The sequence below is a fragment of the Pituophis catenifer genome, unplaced genomic scaffold, assembly GCF_029215685.1.
Source record: "Pituophis catenifer annectens isolate HBS135680 unplaced genomic scaffold, rPitCat1.0.hap2 SCAF_1, whole genome shotgun sequence".
Taxonomy (NCBI): Eukaryota; Metazoa; Chordata; class Lepidosauria; order Squamata; family Colubridae; genus Pituophis; species Pituophis catenifer.
In genome coordinates this window covers 53,147,044-53,168,630 of record NW_027256881.1, presented here as the reverse complement: position 1 = coordinate 53,168,630, position 21,587 = coordinate 53,147,044, and the positions used below count along the sequence as shown (strand labels likewise).

Here is a 21,587-nt window from a genome sequence, read left to right as displayed (position 1 = left end):
CCCTTGAAAGCAATATATTTCAACATTTTCACATAAATACCCACGTATTTTATGATGTATGATCTTACTTAAAATAAATCCATTGCAATCACTGAGACATATTCTTCATTACTAATTTAAGTCTATTGCACTTCAGACTGTCTACCTTCAACATCATGTCTCCAACATTCAGACTCTGAATAAATGAAAATCATATTCACAGCAGAAATTAATACAGCAGAAAGTCAGTTTTGCTGCATTCATTGAAGTTAGTTGCACATTTTCTGCTTAACCTTAATTCGGTAAAAAAGCAAGGGAAAGTAATGTATAAGAACTATGGTATCAAACTGTGCCTCCCACACACACAAAAGATGGAAAGGTTCTACATACCTCCTGGTCCACCTAGAAGGAAGAGAAAGGACATGTGTCAACAAGTAAACACCAAGGCTTTTAAAAGTGAGAATTGTTAAGTGGTAGACCTAATCAGAACATGAAAGCACTAAACTCATCAACCAGACCAGTGGTGGGTTTCACTTACCTTTGCTACCTGTTTGCTCACACGCGCACCACTTCTGCACAAGCGCAGAGTGTATTTGATGATGTCCGGGCAGGTGGGCAGAGCCTCTTGGCACTGCTACTAACAGTTTGCCTGAACTGGGGCGAACCAGTAGCAACCCACCAGACCCTCTACCATTATTGATTAATCTTTTGCAGGGAGGGTTGTTTAGGCCTACATTGTCTTTAAAACAGGAGACAAATCTACTTACCTTCCTTACCGTTTCGGAGGCTCATGCACCGCATGCGCGTCACATGCGCATGCAGACCTTCTGCGCATGCGCAAAACCTTCTGCGCACATGCAGAAGGTAAAAAACACATTACTTCCTGGTTAAAACCAGGAAGTAATGACACCTGGGTGGGTGGGCGGAGCTTCGCTCTGCCATTGCTACCAGATCGCCGAACTACAGGCCAAGATAGCTACTGGATCGGACGATCCGGTCCAATCTGGGAGCATTTCACCCCTGCTTTAAAACCCTTTGCACCTTTTTTAAAGTGTACAAGAAATTGTGCTAAATATAGTAGAAAATGTTGGTGTGTTTACTAGGATCAGGAAAGGTTTTGATTGCTATGCAAAACTTGGGTGTAGGATCTTATCTATATTTTCTTTACATGATATTCTTGTAATCCTGGCCCTTCTTTTTTTTTCTGCTTGTAGTTTATCATCTCTTTATCTTAATTTAATAACAATCTTTATAAAGCTAAATATTTTTAATATATTATTACAAGTTCTAACTGCAACAAGAAAACTTAAATACAAACTAGAAAGAAAAAGAGTAAAAGGTTCAAGCAAAGAAAAAATGACTAAATATTCAGCTCCTATTTGATGGAACTGGGACATCTCTGTTGGTTAAGATCACAGTCCCATATTGGAAAAGAAGTTGATCTTTATAGTATTTGCTTGACAAAGCCAAGGAGCTTCCTTCTCTTCATCTTGAGCAATTCAAACCCCCATTTAAGCACAATTCTCTTTACCTTATAGAGTGATAAGCCTATGTGCAAATGAGGGACCCGATTCCGATGTTTGCCACTATGTTTTTGGATCAGAGACACCAACACACTGCAGGAGTATAAAGATCTTTTGCTTCCGTTGCCTTGCAAAACTTTCAACAAGTATTGGGGATTCATCCAAAAAGAGCCTGAGGGAGGAAAGGACAAAAATGCAGGCCTCAGTCCCCAGAATGTCATTCTGTGGTCTGGTTGTGAAATTTATGTGAAGGGACTGCTAACCATAACAACAAAAATCCACAAAAATGGAATAGAGCTAACATTAAGAAAAATGTCACATAGACTATAAAGTGTTTTATTGATCTAGCTGATCTGGCTTAAAATAAGCAAGCAAGAAAAATATTTTCCAAGGTAAGACTGTATACATTAAAAGAACTAAAAGTCTTCCTTAGCAGTTATATAGTTCCATAAGAGAATGTTATCCATCTGGTGCTCCCAAAATATTTTGGACTGCAACTCCCATTTGCTTTAACGAACATGGCCAAATCATGAATAAAAGAACCTGCAAGCCAAAATATTTGGAAGGATCAAAACACTTTGAGAAAGACTGTAGCCATTTCCATATGGCTTCATTTATATTTTCCAATTGTTCTAAATCCTTTTTGAAGCTGTATCTTTTATCATCTTTACTTCTACAGACATTGGAACACACAGCAAATAGTAAATACTATGAAATCTTTTGCTTACTAATAGGAGACTGCAAAAACTATTACCCAATCAATGCCCTTCACCATCTACTATAGGTCGTACAGCAACATGTCAAACACACAGGTAATATAAAACAAAAGAAATTAAATAATTGTTACCATTCCTACAAATCCATTATTTTATTTTATTTTTAGAAAATAGTGTATAACAATTTTGATTTTCTGGACTGGCTCGAAGGATTGGGAATGAGGGAGGGGACATTTTATGGTGCTTCTCTACATTCCTTCAGGACTGGTTTTAGTAGGTGTTAGATGGAAGAAACACTCCTGTTCTCAACTCCTCCTTTGCGGGGTGCCACAAAAGTCTGATTTTCTCCAACTCTTATTCAACATGTACTGTATGTGAAATTGCTGGATGAGCTTATCCACCAGTTTGGGGTTTGGTATCATTCATACGCTGATGATACCCAATTAGATCCTTCAGCCCCAGTCCAGTCAAGTAAGACAGTTCTGACCCAATGCATCAAAGCTGAGTGGATCTAAATGTGGTGGAAGTCTTTGATTAAGTTCCATCAAGATTGGATAGATACAGTTATTGGGACAACTTACTTTAGGGGGATATTGTATTTTTAGCCTTGGAGGGGATTCCAAGTAGTGCCCAACTTGGGGCTTTCATGGATTCACAGCTCCTGCTTGATGGACACATGGCAACTATGATGTGCAAGTTGCACCCTTTCCTCAGATGAGAAGGTATTCAGATGGACATTCATGCCCTAAACACTTCACAGCTTGAAGACTGTGCTCTATAGGAGACTGTCACTGAATACCACTGAGAAATTTCAACTGGTCCAGAATGCAATGGCATAGCAGTGATATGCATATGTGACAGGTGTGAAATCCTCTGAAATCTGCTACCGGTTCTGTGAGTCTGCTACCGAGTGCGCGCATGTGCACCTGAGGTGTACCCATATGGTGCTAAAAAAGTAACATTTTGAAGCCTTCCGAGCCTGCAAAGGTAAGTAGAACAGCGAGGGGGGGGGAAATCTGCTGAGCCACACAATTTAGATTAGCTAGAAAGCAGGAAATCTAACAATTCTAGTTAATATAAATCGCATGACACAGCTGATCATTGCCCAGCTGATCGTCGGAAATACCGGTTCACACGAACCAGTAGCATTTTTTTACTACTGGTTCACGTGAACCAGTCCAAACTGGTAGCATTTCACCCCTGATATATGACATCTTTTCTCTGCAAACCTGCATTGGGGTGTGATTCAATGTACTGGTTATGATGTATAAAGCCCTATACAGCATAAACCTTGGATATTTGAGGTGGCATCTGCCCAACTAATTTAAGATTTAAGTTGGCACATTTGAGGTTCTTCCAATTAAACCATGTCATCTATCAGTACCCAAGAAGTGCTCCTTCTCTGCCACAGTAGCTGTTCTCTGCAATAAGATTCCACTGCGGATCAGATGGCTTCAATCCTGTTCACGTTCTGGGGATCATAAACACCTGGTTGTTCTCCAAGACTGTGGGGTTCGATGGCTAGAACCCCCTCTGGTAGATTATTTACTGCTTTTTATTATATTTTTTTATATTGTCTGGTGTTTTGTGGTTTGCCCAAAGCCGTTTGGAATCAAATGGCATCAAACTGAATAATATCTATAATACCCATCAAGATAAGGCAGAATTGGGTTTGGAGCCATTGGTTTTGGAACAACAAATGCATGAAGTAGCTGCTTTGCCATCCCACACCAAAAGCCCAATAAATAACCTGGCACTGTGTGTTTTTTCCCCCGCTTAAGAGGAGGAGGAAATAATGAAAACTCTTGTGAGCTTCACTCCGTTCCTTTGTCTGGGTTATTGTGGAAGGTAAATATGTAAACTTGGAACAATTTGCAGAATCCAAAACAGAGTAAAGTGATTTGGGGCTACATTGGGATGGTTGAGTAATTGCGGTAAAAGAGAACCTGTGGAGATTTCAAGCCATCTTCCCCTTTAGGAGCCTCTCAATAAATGATAGATAGTCCTCATTTAGCAACCATTCATTTGAAGTTACAATTGAAGCCACTGAATGAAGAGGACTTACATCTCATCCTCAAAGTTGCAGTTGTTGCAGGTCATGTGATCGCCACATGTGAACTTCTCGGCCTGCTTCCCACAAGCAAAGTAAATAAGGAAACGGGCAGGAAGTCAAAAGCCCTAGTCACTTGCTTAGTGAGGTCCTGCAATCACAACAGGATTGTTGTTGCTAAGCAAATGCAGTCACATAACATCATACTTTATGACCGCATCACTTAGCAATGGGCATTCTGGTCCCTATTACCATTGTTAAGCATGGACCACCTGCAATACATCTGTTGAAACCTGAAGGCGGTTTATATTCTTATCAGTTCCTGCTTGTGACGAAACTGCCCACCAACTCTGCAAAGAGGGGGGGGATCACTTTTTTTTTTTTTTTTGCAATTTCACATATAAGCTGATGTGCGTGCTGAAGCACATCATTATTCAACAGAAATAGTTTAAGAAGAATTCTTCAGCAGGAGTTAACTAAGCATTTTGATATCATATCATTCAATATTATATGATTGCCTTCAAGTTGCTCCATAGACATTATTATAAGGGAGCAGATGCACAGCTCCTTAAACCAAGGCATTATTTTTTCAAACCTCATCTCCCCAGGAAGTCTCACCTCTGAAGTTCTTCAATCTGCCACCTGCTGTGCTTCCTTTGATCCATTTGCCAAAATGCGTAGAGCACATCCACTTTTTCCCATCTTCCTGACTCATGAGATCAGGAGTCAATTTACAGATCATCAGATCCACAAAATGAATTTTCAAGTCTTCCAGTGACATCCTATGATTAAAGAAATTTAAAAAAAAAACACCTTGTTTTATGACCAGATAGATAAACCAGGAACAGGGCTTTGATTATATGGCATGGCCAACAACCTACCTTTTTTAAAAAATCACCTGTCACCTTGTCTAATTAGCATTGATAAAGAGGATAGGTGTCACCAAAGGAGAAGATAAAACAAAATGCAGATTTGTGTAAAATGCCTGACATATCATTAGTGCTAAAACATGAATGTGACTGTAAGAGTGAAAAGGCAAGAGCAAAGAAAAATTACCTGGTGAATGTTATTTGTCAAAAAGCATAACATTAAAATCTATGTTGAGATTGCCACCTAGTGGTAAAAAATGCTATAATATGAAAACATGGAATAAATAACTTTCTGGCTCTGTAGTTACGGAGCGTGTATGTGTGTGCATTTGCGCATATGTGTGAAACCATTGTGCATATGCTTGTGTGAAATGTATGCATGTGATTGCATATGTGATGACAAGTATGAATGTATGTGGAAATGTGTGACAAGCTTTGGATTTTCACAAATGGCCCTTTTTAAACCAAACATAAACTACTTGCAAGAATTTCATTGGTATAGGTTGGAGTAAGATGTGTCTGATTTTATAATAAGTTTTAGATTCAAATCTCATCTCATCTCCTCTAAACTCCATATAGGACAGTGATTGCTAACCTTTTTGCCACCGCGTGCCAAAGGCGAGGGGAGCGCGGGGGGGTCACCAGGGATGAAATGTAAAATTTGTTACTACCGGTTCTGTGGGTGTAGCTTTGTGGGGGGGGTTAATATGACCTTTTTTTAACTTTTCAAAGCATTTTTTCTAATGCTTTGAAAAGCCTCTGCCAATCAGGCAACTCAGCTGGGATCGTCAGAGAGGCGTTTTAAAAAATACCTCTTTGCCGATCAGGCAACTCAGCTGGGAGTTGCCAAAGACTTTTCAAAGCATTTTTTTTTAACCACCTCTTTGGCCAAGAGGTTGCAGAAAAAAATGCTTTGGAAAGCCTCTGATGATCTGCGCGATCATCAGAGGCTTTTTTTTTTTTTTTTTACTTTTAAAAGCATTTTTTCTTCGGAAGAGGTTGTAGAAAAAATGCTTTGAAAAGTAAAAAAAAAAGCCTCTGATGATTGTGCAGCTGAACAGGGCATGGTGGGGCGGGGGTGCAGGGATTTTTGCTAGCAGTTCTCTGAACCACCCGCCGCCATCGCTACCGGATCAGGCGGTCCGGTCCAATCTGGGAGCATTTCACCCCTGGGGGACACGCAGGGGTGACCCCCAGAATTCAATGTTCCTCGCCCCCCCGGCTCCTCCCACTTTTGGCATGCAATGGCATGATGGGCCCGATTTTCACCCTTCTCAAGCTCCAGAGGCTTTCTTGAAGCCTGGGGAGGATGAAAACAGCCTTCCCCACCCCCCTGGAGGCCCTCCGGAGGCCAGAAATGGCTCATTTCCCAACTTCTGGTGGGCCCAGAAGGCCTGAAAATCAGCTGGCCAGCACGTGCCTGTACACTGGAGCTGAGCTAGGGCAACGCTCACATGCCCACAGATATGGCTCCGTGTGCCACCTGTGGCACACATGCCATAGGTTCGCCATCACGGATATAAGAAACGCAGCAATAACTGTAATTGATCCACTACTTAATCCATTACTTTCTGAGACTACACCAACTCTTATAGTTGGGAAGTTCTTCTAATATTTAATGAGGAAAGTGTTTCTCTGCAGTTTCTTACCATTAATTGTAAGAATTGTAATTCTGGAGCAATGGAAAATGAATTAGCATAATACTCTTTTGCATAATACTCTTTGGAAGTTTCAAGATAGTTGCAATAAAGCACTGTGAAGCGGTATATAAGTCTAAGTTCTATTGCTACCTTAATTTTTTCGTTTGCAAACTAAACACATCTACTCTCTGACATCATCAAAATCCCTACTTTGTTATTGGTCACTAAGTATTCTTTACTGAACTAAATATTCTTTATGCAGGAGTCTCTTATTAGCTCTCGGGTATGCTTCTAACAATCCTCCTCTACATACATTGGAGTCAAATATTCATATTCATTCTGACCAGAGATGGGCTTCACATACTGTAGCAACCAGTTCACCCAGCACCAGAAATGTGAGCTCACGCAAGCACCATCCACACATGCATGCAGCGTCATAAAACACAGCAATTTGCTCTCATGCACTATTTATTTTATTTATTTATTTTCTTAAATTTATACACCGCCCTACTCCCGAAGGACTCAGGGCAGTGAACAGCCAAAAAGTAAAACACATAAATTACAAAATTTAAAAAACAGTATAAAACCACATTAGATAATTTGGCCCGGGACAAATTAAAACACCCCCAATACTGAAGACAAATTTACAATTTACAATTTAAAAAGTTAAAAGGGAAAACATTAGGCCAGGCCGGCCTGTTGAAATAAAAAAGTCTTGAGGGCGCGGTGGAAGGTGTGTAGATCCAGGATCCTCCGTATCTCCGGGGGGAGCTCATTCCAGATAGCAGGTGCCCCCACAAAGAAGGCTCTTCCCCTGGGGGCTGCCAGTCGACACTGTTTGGCCAACGGTACCTGGAGGAGCCCCTCTCTATGAGAGCGTACTGGCCAGTGAGAGGCTACTGGTGGCAGCAGGTGGTCCCATAAATATCCAGGTCCTAGGTCATAGAGCGCTCTAAAGGTGTTAACCAAAACCTTGAAGCACACCCGGAAGACCACCGGGAGCCAGTGCAGCTCGCACAGGAGAGGTGTTACATGGAAACACCACATCGTTCCCATAACCACCCGCGTGGCCACACTCTGCACCAGTTGGAGCCTCTGGGTGCTCCTCAAGGGGAGTCCCATGTAGAGAGCATTGCAGTAGTCCAGGCGGGAAGTGATGAGGGCATGAGTGACCGTGCATAAGGAGTCCCGATCTAGAAAGGGACGCAACTGGCGGATCAGGTGAACCTGATGAAAATTCCTCCCAGTCACAGCCGTCAAGTGCTCTTCTAAAGACAGCGGTGAATCAAGGAGGACACCCAAGTTGCGAGCCCTCTCCTTGGGGGGTAATGACTCGCCCCCAATAGTCAGTGATGGCACCAACTGACTGTATCGGGATGCCGGAAACCACAGCCACTCGGTATTGGATGTGTTGAGCCTGAGTCTGTTTCTCCCCATCCAGATCCGCACGGCCTCCAGGCACTGGGACATCACTTCAAAGGCATCATTGGGGTGGTCCGGGGTAGAGATGTACAGCTGAGTGTCATCAGCATGCTGATGATACTTCACCCCGGAACCATGGATGATCTCACCCAATGGCTTCACATAAATGTTGAACAGAAGGGGCGAGAGGACCGATCCCTGTGGCGCCCCACATATAAGGTGCCTCGGGGTCAACCTCTGCCCCTCTGCCAACACAGACTGTGACCAGTCAGAGAGAAAGTACTATCTGCACATGCGTGCAACATCAAACACAGCAATTCGTTCATATGCACCCTCCACATGCACCCTCCACACCAATGGTGGGTTGCCCCCAGTTTGGACCGGTTCGTAAGAACCAGTAGTAAAACCGGTGGGAGGTCCCGCCCATTGCCCCAGATGTCATCATCAGCGATCTGCGCATGTGATCCCATTGCGAACCGGTAGTAAAGGTAAGTAGAACCCACCCCTGGTGGGTTCATACATGCAGCATCAAAACCACAGCGATATAGGACAGGATTGCATCCGGGCGGGTGGGCAGGCCCACCCACAGGTCGCCACTACCAGTTCGCTTGAACTGGCCCAAACCAGCTGAATACCACCTCTGATTCCGACTACTGAAAATTTGATACATACTCACCAAATATCTGATTATTATCTTTATTTGTTATCTGATAGATGTTTTAACGTGATAATTACACACCAGCTCTACATTTGAATATTAAAATTTGAATACATTGAATATTAAAATTTGATGTATTCTTCTGGCACATAATTTATTTTACTATTTCTGATTGCTAGAGCTAAGGGGTATCCTGGATTGAGTAAACCTATTGTGGCTGTGCAAAGCTTTGATGAAGAGTTCAACTGGAAGGTGATTCAAGTGAAGCACATCACTGAAGAAAGTGTGTGGTATTCACCCCATGAGTGATGGAGCAACAGGCCTGCAGTCTGATACCCATTCCCTTTTTCATCTTTCCCTGCTTCAGCAATACCACTTCTATTCAGAGGCATGAACTTAAACAAAGAAAATTGTTCAAAATAATACCGGTACTGAGCAAAAGCATCTGGGAAAAGAATAGATTGAAAGACACAGCCATGTATTATTTCATGAAAGTACCAGAATTCTCCATCATCGGAATTTCTTCGTAGCAAAATCTTCTCTTTGGGGCTGAGCAGCTCCCACTTTCCAGAGCTAAAGTAAAATGAAAAAAAAAGATGATTGTAAAACAGAGCTCACTCAGCTTTGATGCATTAAGAATTACAGGTTCAGTGAAGGTCTGAACTACCAGGCAACACGTTCAGTTTAGAAAGAGTTTCTGCTGAATTACAGCTTTCTCTGGACACCCAAAATTTACCTATTCTCATTTCTCCAGCCCTAAATTAATGGGGCATGTTTATTTACCTGATATATAATGTTTAGTTGGAAAATTGCATTACAAAATTCAGAGGAAATTGAATTTTCAGATAATACCTGAAATTTGGTTGATTCGTTACTGGAAGTCCCCAATTACTGATGGTAATTGGAACCAGCAATTCTATTACTAAATAATGTGGTTATATGGCATGAGGTCATGCAACCATGCCAATTTACAACAGCGATTCCGTCAGCCCCAGTTGATCTTGTTAGGCAAATATTGCATGGTTACAATATCCCATGGTAATGTGATTGCCATTTGCGATCTCCTGTCAACGTCCCTTTTGCTTGTTAGAAGCCAGCAGTGAAGGTCACAAATAGTGATCATGTGACCATGGGACACTGTGATGTCATAATTGTGAGCCAATCACTGACCTGAAACTCAATAATATGACTGCAGGGACACCACAACAGCCACAACTATGATGACTCATTCAGCACGTCATACAGTTGCTGAATGAGTGGATGTTAAACAGTCCAGTTTAAATTTAAATTTAAAAGTGTAAAATACATAAATACTTATTAAATTCAATGTTTCCCCTCTTTTTTTAGTTAATTCTCAAAATGTTTTTGCATATAAAGAAGTCTTAAATAATATTTTAAGGAGAAGTCAGCTGATTTACTATGTAAATTTACTTTCTATGGATTCCTCACATATATTATTGTTAATATATAGGTTCATTTTTGTATAATTAGTGCATTCATATTCTGTTAAACTACAGATAAATTTATTTATCTGCTATTATTAATTCTATATCTTTAAATCAACAAATAAATAGTATCGCAACTAAAAATCAGTGCTATCAAGGAAAGCTTTATCAAAACTTTAGCAGAAAAAGATTCACTTCCTATGGATTTTCTCAGCCCCCATCATAACTGCTTATATAAGTTGCTGATATCCTCACTTTTGATAAAGACATATTTAAAAGTCTCCAATTAATTTGGGCTAATGGAATTCCTAGTAAACAAATCACACTGCTGAGATTTTAATCTGTCATGGGTGAAACTAGGGAAAGTTATAAAGTTTCTTTTTCATACAGCTGCACCACCATGTTTTATTTTCTGGTAATGTGTTTAAGGTTCACCCAAGTTCAGTTCCACTAGTGCTGTCTGATCTTTCAAAACAGCTCAGTGTTGTGTTCTAACTGATGACCTTGTCTGTGTTAATCTCTGCCTGCAGGTGGCATTGAGATTGCATCCATCTGAAGTGTCACTTCGTTTTGCTGTAAGGACTCACCTGTCACTCCAATCGCCTTTCCACTCAACTTTTCCCCAGGGATTTCTTAGCCTTACTAAATTTTCAGGTCCATGTTTGCATGTCACCTTTGGGAAACAATAACAGATTGCTACAGTAAGAATTATTCTTCAACTTTCCATTGCTTTGGGTAACTATAACTTTCTAAGTAAAATACAAGATACCAGTATGGATTTAGTAAATACTGAGTAACTTGATGCCTAAATATTTGTAAGGGCATCCAGGTTCCATAAGCCCAATAATATATTCTGCCAGGTTTTATCCATCAGTAAATAGTTTGCCATTTGCCAAAAGAAGCCAAATGTACAGGCGACGTGATGGAGAACTGGGAAGAAGGCTATGATTCTAACTTTAAAGAGGATAATCTATATTAGAAGGGGTGCCCTGTCTAAAATACAAAGATAAAGAACCATGGAGAGAGCTATGAGGGATCTGAAGTTGACCATCAATATTCAACATTGGAACTATAGACTGTATACAGAAATAATCTAATTCCAGTCTTCTTTACCACAGTGAGATATATTTGTAGTATCTATTATTCAGCATACTGAATCAGCAATTAACCACATGGGCTGACTTCACATACCATGCTAGGTTAAAATGTGGTTGGGTGGCTTGCATTCAGTATGCAAAGTGGAAACTAGATATAGTGCATGCGCTCACGATTTTGGCCATGTGATTTGCAAAAGGAAACACTAGACCCCTCCATTTCCCACTGTCCTCATTTTAGCAAGATAAAATTTGCTCAGCTTAGCTTAGTTTAGCTACTGTCAGCAGAGCTCATGAATCAGTTACTGTTTTTGATTTACACAAGAGGCTAGCTATTACTCTTCTATCTTTTATTCATGCCATTAAAGGGAATATGGTAAAGCAGCTCCGTAGCTGCCTCTGTGCCTTCACAGGTTTTGAAAAATATCATCCATAGCTTTAGTCTATATGTGACAGCCCTACAAAGGTTTTTGTGCTTCCCCAGCCCCTTCCGCATTACTGTGAATTTTCAGTCAGTTATTGAAGTTAGTGATTCTAAGTCTAGCTAAGGTAAGAGGAATGGGGATTCAGCTTATAAATAAATTGGTTGGGGTTGGTCTAAGAAAAATACAGGTTTTTGCCTAGTGTTTTCTGCTTTGCTCTAGTCCAGGGGTCTGCAACCTTAAACACTCAAAGAGCCATTTGGACCCATTTCCCACTGAAAAGAAAACACCGGGAGCTACAAAACCCTTCCTGTGCCTGACTATTTCTTGAGCGGCACAAAGCTAGCATATGTAGTTGAATTAAACATTCTGTTTTCTTCTGAAACTTTTATTTTCTTGGCTTTATTCATGGTTGGCCTACTAGGGGTTGAAAAGCTCAATAAATCATGTGCCGGTGGGTGTTGCACATTGGCTGTTGTAATGCATATTTTGAGTGACAGGGAGCCACAGCAGAGGAGTGAAAGAGCCACATGCAGCTCCAGAGCTGCAGGTTGCTGACCCCTGTTCTAGTCCTTTCCCTGCTCCAGGTGCAGGCCCCAGCATATTCCTTAAGAGCCCCCATACTTCTGTTTCAAAAAGGCCATTGAAGTGGTCAGGACTTGGTATTATGGTAGCTAATCTTGAATTGTATACGGGCAATATTACAAGCAGAGGTTTCAGTGACCCTCTTCTATCTGCCATCAATGGCAACACAGCAAAGCTTTATGAGCTTGATTAAGGTAAGATTCAATAGCTCAACTAATGATTTTGAAGAGCCAATTTTTGTTTGTTTATATCCCACCTTTGTTGTTTTTACAAATAACTCAAGGTGGCAAATGTATCCAACATATCGTCTTTCTATTTTCTCCTGAGCAACAATCCTGTAAGGTGGGTTGGGCGGATAGAGAGAGATAGTGGTTGGCCTTTACCACTCAGCTGGCTTTCCATGCCTAAGGCAGGACTTGAACTCATTTTCCTCCTTTCTAGCCTGGTGCCTTAACCACTAGTTCAGACTGGCTTTTATGGCCTATTTGTAGAGACTGCAGTTTATCTGCAACAGCAGTTAAAATTATCTGGTTCACAACTTAACCTAAATCATGGCTTACTGAAAAATACAAAATTAGCTGGATTCCCGCAGCAAACCACAACGTGGCGTAATACAATATGTGCATTTAGCAAATGGTTCTCACTTTTCTGATCCTTGTAGGTATACCCATTCCTTCTAGTCAAGAATAACTTGGCAGTTTAAAGAAAAGAAGAATGAATGACACTATAAGGCCTGAAATACATATAGCATCCACATTGTTATTTTGTGCTCCCTAAGAATCTTTTCTGTCTTTAGCTGCTGAACATCAGCTTCAGAATTGTTCTTCATTTTGAGGTAGAAAATGTACACCAAAAGCATCAAAGTATAAGTTCTTAAACTGGCATCATAATATTGTTTTTAAAAAGCTCCACTAAACTTTTCCTTGAAGCTTAAGAAAAGTCAAAACAAAAAGTTCTGATACCACCTGTCTCAACATGGCCTTCCTACTTGCATTAGTGCCCCAACTACAGTAACCTTTGGCATACAAAAAATATTAAATCTGGCCTTCAGTCACCAAAAGGTTGTCTAATCCTGAGTTATAGTAAGTTAAACAACAGATAACCAGAAATACAAAATGAAAGCCAGAAAATCAAATAGTCAGGTATGAGTCAATAAAGATAAGCCATATTTTCAAAATGAACTGTTGGCTTCATCCACTGCTTAAAAATGCTAAACACACATCTTATTTCTAAATTTCTTTCTTGCCATGTTAAGATAGAAGGTAAGAATATAAACCCATTAAGGAAACCATGTTTGTAATGATCAAAGCAAGTGTGCACTTACCTTTCGAATGCCAGTCACACCATAGGCGTGACCAGCCACTAAGCCATTCGCTAGGACCCTTGTTGGCTGTAGGAAAAACAAAATCAATATATTTCACCATGCTATGAACTATTTTCTTCATGCCTAGTGGAACCAATACAGTCTGCTTTTAAGCGAAAACAACTGGTAGTTGGTTCATTGTGAATACTTGCAAGCAGTTTGAGCTAAACTCCTCACTAAACTTTCTGCAAGCTATTGTGAAGTTATGGGGATAAAAAAATGTTCAGCTCAGAAAAATAAGAAAATTGCTGCGGTGCAGTATAAATTGAGCTTTAAAAGAATAGTGCAAAAAAGAAGAATAACAGCAATATCTTTTCTTTCCACATGTAAAATCATCAAAATCTGATTAGCAGGCTTCATTTTTAAATAAATTACGTATTTGTATAGAATATAATACAATTTATATAACTCCTTCCAAAATGTTTCTCAGACAGATGGGACTATAGAAAAGATACTCTTAAATGACAAATAATTTATGCCTTTCATTAATGCGAGTGTTTTAGAGTTTTTTTTTTTAAAAAAAAACAAAGTTCTTAGTATTTTATTTGCGCTCTTAACAGAAGGCACCAAAAATCTTGTTTTTCATCTCTTTTATTAAAATAATATCTTTTGTCACATAATGTTCTTTGTTGGGCAGCTAAGAGGGGAAATGTCTCACTTACTTCAATAAATGACATACAGGGAAATATGGGACAAAAATTCTTAATAATAATGTGAGAAAAAGAAAAGAAAACGCTTACCCCTGCATGAGTCTGGCATCCCATGAGCGAGCTGCTGTAGGTTGCTCTTGTCAAGACGTCCCAGAGATCAGGTGGTGCATCAGCCAACTTTATTGTCATATTAACTCCTCCTGTGAAATCTACCAGAGCTTCCGACACTTGCCCAATCTGTAGATCTTCATAAGAACCACACAGCCTGCCAAGAGAGTTTTGCCAGGTATTTTTTTTAAAATGGATGTTAGATGATTATAACAATAGATTTTAAATAGACTGAATAAGATCCATGACAGAATGCTAGGGAAATAACATACTTGGCATAAGCTTTTTCCAGAAGAGCTCCCCAGAATAGGTTCTTATAAACAGAAGAGAGAAAAACAAGCTGACCAGCTTCATTTACTGGTAGTCGATCATCTATTACAACATCAATCCATTCTCCAAAATGCCAGAACTGAAAAAGGAAGGGAACACACAACGATCATGCTCCTGTTTCAAAGACAGAGAAAGGGCTTTATCTAATCCTGCTCATTGGTGATCAGTGGTGGTATTCAAGCCAGTTGTATCCAGTTCAGGTGAACCAGTAGCGGAGGCTGCGGGAGGCTCCGCCCACCCACCCGGACGTCATCACGTCCTATTTTTGATGTTCTGCGCATGCGCAGAAGGTCCTGTGCATGCACAGAGGTGGCACGTGTGCGCTCACATTTGTGAACCAGTAGCGAAGGTAAGTGAATACCACCCCTGGATCAAGCCATAACTGCAGGAAAATATAAGTGAACTTTTTGCAACAGTAATATGATAATGACCAAAACAATAATGTTTGAAGAGATGAGTTCGGGTTATATGAAAGTAAGATGGATCTCCAGGGTCTGAAGTGACAAGGAGGAGCATGCATTTGATAGAATTAAAACACTTCCGATGAAAAGCTCTTTCTTGCTTGAAAAGTTAAGTATCCAGACTACATAATCTTTTTGATTTGTTTCACAGGATTATGTGGCTGTTTTCCTCCTTGCAATAATAATCCTAATCACAATAATCTCACATGCATCATTGTGCAAATGACACACGTATTATGTAGTCTGCATCTACTATTTCACATGACTAATATAAAGCATGGTACATAAAACGTCATTCACACAATGGCATCATGACAGATATTTTCCCTCTATTTTGTTATTCCCTTGTGCAAAGGCCCATAGCAATGGCAATTCCTATCCTAAACCTCTAAAGAGCACTATGTTGGGGAAGGTAAATATTTACAGTTAGAATGTTTCATCAGGTAGCTGTACTGGGGATTATGCTCACCTTGAAATGAAATATTCCAGCATATTTCTTTCTCTCAAAGCTCTGGTTTTGTGGTACCACATTAAACAAAATGTCTTCATGAAATGTTAAAGCTTCCACTGCAGCCAAAAACCAGCAGTTCTCTGTGCCAAAATGGTTAAAGAAAACAGAAGGTAACCTAAAAACTGCTTGTTCACCTTATTTCTGGCACTAAATAGAAGGCAGTACATATTCAGGTATTCATTACTTTTTTTTTTTGCAAAAAAGTTTTTTTTTATTTTTTATGGTATTTATTACTTTTATAATTAACCAGGAATTGTCTAATAGAGGCCAGATATAACTTTGTGCCTTATTGTGTAGAATGCATTTCAAGTTCAGTGGTAAATTTGTAACTGAAACTTAGGTTAGAAAGCAGACCTTTTATACTTGCAGTGAAGTTTTATTTGTTTATTCAATTTGTATAGCTGCCCATTTCACATTTGTGACTCTGGGCAGCTCACACAATTAAGTTACAGATACAGTATTTTCTTTAGAATTGGCATTTTTGTTCTATTCACATATAGTTATGGTTGTGTAGTTGACTTTATATTTTGATTTTTGTATGTTATTATTGCTGAAGAAATCCCAAATGGGTAGCAAAATGTCCTTTACTTAAATTGGAGCAGTTGGTTTTAATCTGCTTTATTTCAAGTCAGAATCTTCCATGAAAGTTTATTCTTTCTCATAGGCTAACTTTCCTGGAAATTTCATCTAAAAACATACAGCCATTTAAGCTTATACTGCACATATACCAAATAAGTAGAGGCAGAATTCTGATAATTCCAAATATAGGCTGCATAGATCAATTTGGAACAGCCTATTTTCTGCTAGACCATTCCAGGTTAGAATGGATTTTTCCAGAGCTACAGTTCTTGAAATGGATCTAGTAGATTCAGCAAACCTTGACGCATTCTAAATATTCATACAAATGGCATTCTCTCTTGAAATAGTTCTTACCTATCAGTCCTTGGCATAGAGCAAGCCTTTTTTTGTTGGTAGAATAAAAGATTGGGTTCTTGTGCAGCTCCTGCAATATATAGGTATATATATAAGCCACTTTAAACCCACACAGGACTATGTTTATACAGTGCCTTATTGTATAAATACATTTATAATAATATAAGCAACTTTGTTTTGCTATTATAGGAAACATGTTGGAACTCAAGAAAGAAGTGTAACATAGGGAGTTTGTAATCTAGCATATAAACAAGGATCAACCTAGAAACAAATAAGTGCTTCCTGCCAGCATTATAATATATGATTTGAGACCAGTCCCAAGAAATCAGAATAGTCCTGACCAAGTTACCGTTTTCACTTCTGAATTGAATACGTCAAAACATAAATACAGTGGCATTTGGTAGTGATGAATATTTAAATGAGAATCAAAAGAAGACCTAGAAATGTGATGAGTCAAACTTTTCTTAGGAATCAATATTAACAGAATGTATTTGTCATGTAAACATAAATTTGCAGCCTGTTCATTCTTTCAAAGATAAAGTGAATATATTTTAACATAATGCATCTTTTGTTGATACAGTGTTTATCCCCCGAGCTTTCATAATCAGATAATTGCATTCTTAGTTTCCCAGGAAATACTGAAACTAGTATTATTCTTGTGAGAAAAAAATGATGATCCACTCAAAACTGCATTTATATGCCCAAGAATAATATATCTACCAACAAGGAAATATCAAGCCAAAATCCAAAGTCAAATAAAACCAAAAATATCAGGCAATTCCTGGAAGCTTGGCATTCAGATAAATCAGCCATCAATAGACACATATTGTAGACATAAGCCACACTTATACATCATTCAAAAGAGATAATAAAAAAGCTAAGAAGGAAACAAAAAGAGCAAATTAAAAAAAAAACATCCTCACCAACCACCTACAACCAGATAAGGAGGGATTAACATCAGAAAAACAAAGAAAAATAATGTCATAATCAAACTACCAAGGAGGGAACCATACACCCGCCCACACTGATAAGGCAAGCTACTGCACATAAATAGGGAGCAAACCCCTCATCTACTCCCACCAATGATGATAGTTACTTTGTCAAATCTGCAACCAAACAACCAAACTGAGGGTGCACCAAGGACTCCAAGTTCAACCATGAGCTACAAATATTCTCATCTATTGACATATTATCAAAGATAGTATTATCAAACATCACTAGATTGCAACTTCATGATATTGGGGAAAAAACAATAATAAAGGGAATGGAAGCTATATTTGTGCACAGAGGGCAAGCAAGCAAGCAAGCAAGGGCAATCTACTTTACCTTAGCCTAAGCAGAAATTTATAAAAAGGATAGCCACTGGAGGATGTAAGGGCTAAACGGAACATGAACTTCTAGGGATGAGGATAGTTCATTGAGTTAACAGCCCACTGATGAATCAACTGCAAGTATTTTTAAAAGAAAAAATGGGGGGGAAGGCAATGTTAGTCAGGAGAGCAGTCAGTCACTGGAAAAGAGAGGTTCAGTTAGAGCAGTCAGTCTCTGAAGGACTTAAGTCTCATATTAAAAAATAGCACTTCTGAACTGATGCTGGAAAACACAAGAGCAGGATATATTTGCAATGGGCTGGGAATAGCAAGCACAATATAACCTCCATTCCTGCATTCAGAAAACTGGGTCCCTGGTACAGGCAAGGGGTTGAGTAGATCTACCCTGACTGTAGCTCTCTGAAGCCTGCAATTAATAACTTTTCCATTATCTGGTTTGTTTTTTTTTAAACTAAATCATCTGGCCTTGAACTTGGGATCTGTGAATTGCAAAACATATGTTATACCTCCACGGGTAGTCTTCAACTTATAATTGAATAGAGTAAGTATGTTGTGCAAGTTTTTAAGCAGGTCATCACATGACCAACACAATTTTTTATGTGGCAGTCATTAAGCTAACGTCATGCTTTTTAAATCAACTTATTGTCCACAATGGGTGGTTTTTACTGAAAACTGAAAGTAAACACTGGTTTCTGGCAAAAACTCATGGTCACATGACCATGAGATGCTGCATACAGCCATAAAGGCAGGTTGGTTGCCGAGCATCCAAAATGTGACCATGTGACAGGGGTGAGTCACCCAACTTCAAATCCAGTCATAACTGTCTTTTTGGGAATCCATCATAACTTTAAATGGTCACTAAATGACCGGTCATTAAGCAAAGACTATCTTTGTAAAACAGATCCTCCATACCTTCTAAGATTTCAGAAAACCATTTTTTTTCTTTCTTTTAATAAAATGTTTCTGTAATACACATTGCATCACTTACATGTGGCCTCTTCCACTGTATCTTTTGAGGCAATTTCTGGAGCAATGGTCCTATGCCTATGGATCTCACATCTGCTGGGAAGGACAGGTCTTCAAACAAACACCCTTTCTTCAAGCATTCTGCCAGCAAATTGTGATAGTTCTGTTGGCTAAGCTTATTGGGCTCTGCGAAGCTTTTTGTCTTCGAGGGCCGCCATTGCTGTCGCTTCCTCTTCTGTTGGCGTATGCAAAGTAGCTGCCGAAAAGGCATAACTGTGTCCCAAAATGTTGTTCTGGATCTGTGTAGTGGTTCTAACTCCCTTTTCCAAAGCTAGATGTTCTTCAATCCAAATTTGACCTGTTTGGAAAGATACCATTTTAAATAAGTAAATAAGTAAATAAGCAAGCAAGTTCATTCGCTCACTTACTCTATGGCTCTTCCCGGGCAATTACAACATTGCGGGATGTATCATATTAAGGAACAAAGTGGGTTGATTTTTCAACATCACATTTTAAAAAGCAAACAAAGAATCATGTACACCACCCTAAGTTTCTGGGAGGGAAAGTGGAATTCAAAAGAGAAAAGAGATAGCATACAAAGCACATTAAAAACAAATAAAGAACTTCAGTCTGTGCTGTAGAAACAGTCTTTTTAATCTGGATTTCTAAAGAATGCCTGACTGGTGTAGATGATGTCATATTTTGAAAAATGGCACATATTATTATTAACTCTTCTTTGAAACCACACCAGAATTATACTGAAGTCAGTACAATGATCTAAACTGGTATATGCCCATGTAGGTCATATGGATTTCAGAATCAGCTTTTACTGAATAAAAGGAAGGAAATTAGTTGAGCATATAATATGCCACAAAAATTACAGGACTATTAAACAAAAAAATATATTTATTCTTCTTAAGCATTACTATTTAAAACAGACAGGGAAAAATAGTTTTAATAGCTTTATACTTTGCAGCTAGAGTTTTGGTGTACAGCTCTGATTCCTGACTATACTAATCCTAACTACTTTAAAACCAAATATCTCCCACCTCTAGAAAGTGTATTCTCAGAATATTTCGCACAGATAATAATGTGCTTAAGAGTCATTTGATGGTTTTAAGAAAAGTCTTCAGAGCATTCTTCAAAATCATAAAATATACTCTCATATGGTCTTCTTTCTTCTTTATCTTTTATTAAATTTGTATACTGCCCTTCCCCTTTCGGACTCAGGGCGGTGAACAGCCAAAATAATTTTAAAAATAATTAAATGAAATTTGGCCCATAATTTAAAACATTTCAATTAAAAATCAGTATCAAACTTTAAAACCAACATGGAATCAGGCCAGCCCGGTCAATCATGGTCAATCAAAATCAAAAATCCCACTTTATCCTCTTTTTTTGGATATCCTAATTATTACTTTGAAAATCCCCAATGAGCTCCTCCTTCCAAGATTAAACATTAAACTTACTTTGTACGTAAAGATTTCATTTAGGGTGTTTGTAATGGGGGGGGAGTGATTCTCAGTTTGACAGCCATATCCTGACTAAATGTTCTTAGAGCACTTAGAAAATTGCTAAATAAAATGGCCAGTCTCTCAAGGCTGTGCTTAGGTAGAGATATAATCGAGAACCACTTTGTGTAGTGGTTAAGGTACAAGGCTAGAAACCAGAAGATGGTGAGTTCTTAGGTATGAAGCCAGCTAAGTGACTTTCAGCCAGTCATTCTCTCACTGCTTCAGGAAGAAGGTTTCTGAAAGTCTTGCCAAGAAAACCTCAGGGACAAGTCCGGGCAGTCAGTGTGTTAACATTGATTTAAAGGCAACAAAAATATATCAGTAGTTAGATAGATATGATCATTCCATATACTATTATGCATGCTCCCTAAGCTTGGCAAAACAGGAAACAAATTGTTGGTTTGGGACCAAGGAAGGTCACGTAAAATTTCCATTCATCCAGTAATTCACTAGATTTTCACACCAGCAATTTGCATGATTGTCCATACTTTCTGCAAAGAACAAGAAGGAGTGAGATTGCATGCCAGGATGTTAGATTTCCCTGCTTGACCACACATTTGCCGATCCTGTTCTTGGCTGACTGCATGCTTGGCATGATATACAGAGATCATATGCCTGGAGAATCAGTTCACCATCGCAGATAAACTGTTTTTAGACATAGTTCAGACATTCATTTGTTTGCTTATACAGCTGCTCATTTTATATGTTATAATGAGAGGTCCTTGGTGCTCTCTGAACTTGGTTGTCTTCTTGCAGACATTTCATTACCCAAAACTGCACTGATGATGTTACCTAATTTGGGCAATGAAACATCTGCAAGAAAACAACCAAGCTCAGACAGCACCAAGGACCCCTCATGGGCAGATCACAAAACAAGACTAAAAACATCAAGCAAAATAAATAAAAAAAAATATTACAAAATCTCCCAGTTCCCCCAAAAGCAAGCATCCACCCCTCCCCACATGTGTCCTCCGGGTGAGATTCAAGGTGCTGGTTATCACCTATAAAGCCCTACAT

The 21,587-nt window shown here is 39.1% G+C and overlaps 1 protein-coding gene across 1 annotated transcript in view; it reads right to left on the bottom strand.

Moving 5' to 3' along the window:
* LOC139327637 (calpain-14-like) overlaps positions 1-19,327 on the bottom strand; it is a 41,690-nt gene extending 22,363 nt beyond the window's left edge. The window contains exons 1-10 of the mRNA XM_070957514.1: positions 19,079-19,327; positions 16,760-16,829; positions 15,785-15,906; positions 14,797-14,933; positions 14,507-14,681; positions 13,728-13,793; positions 10,890-10,975; positions 9,356-9,430; positions 4,887-5,050; positions 1,499-1,674 (exon numbers count right to left, since the gene is read on the bottom strand). Of these exons, the coding sequence (XP_070813615.1) occupies positions 1,499-1,674; positions 4,887-5,050; positions 9,356-9,430; positions 10,890-10,975; positions 13,728-13,793; positions 14,507-14,681; positions 14,797-14,933; positions 15,785-15,906; positions 16,760-16,829; positions 19,079-19,327 (1,320 nt within the window). The remainder of the gene's footprint in view (positions 1-1,498; positions 1,675-4,886; positions 5,051-9,355; positions 9,431-10,889; positions 10,976-13,727; positions 13,794-14,506; positions 14,682-14,796; positions 14,934-15,784; positions 15,907-16,759; positions 16,830-19,078) is intronic.
* Between the last annotated feature and the right edge of the window lie 2,260 nt (positions 19,328-21,587).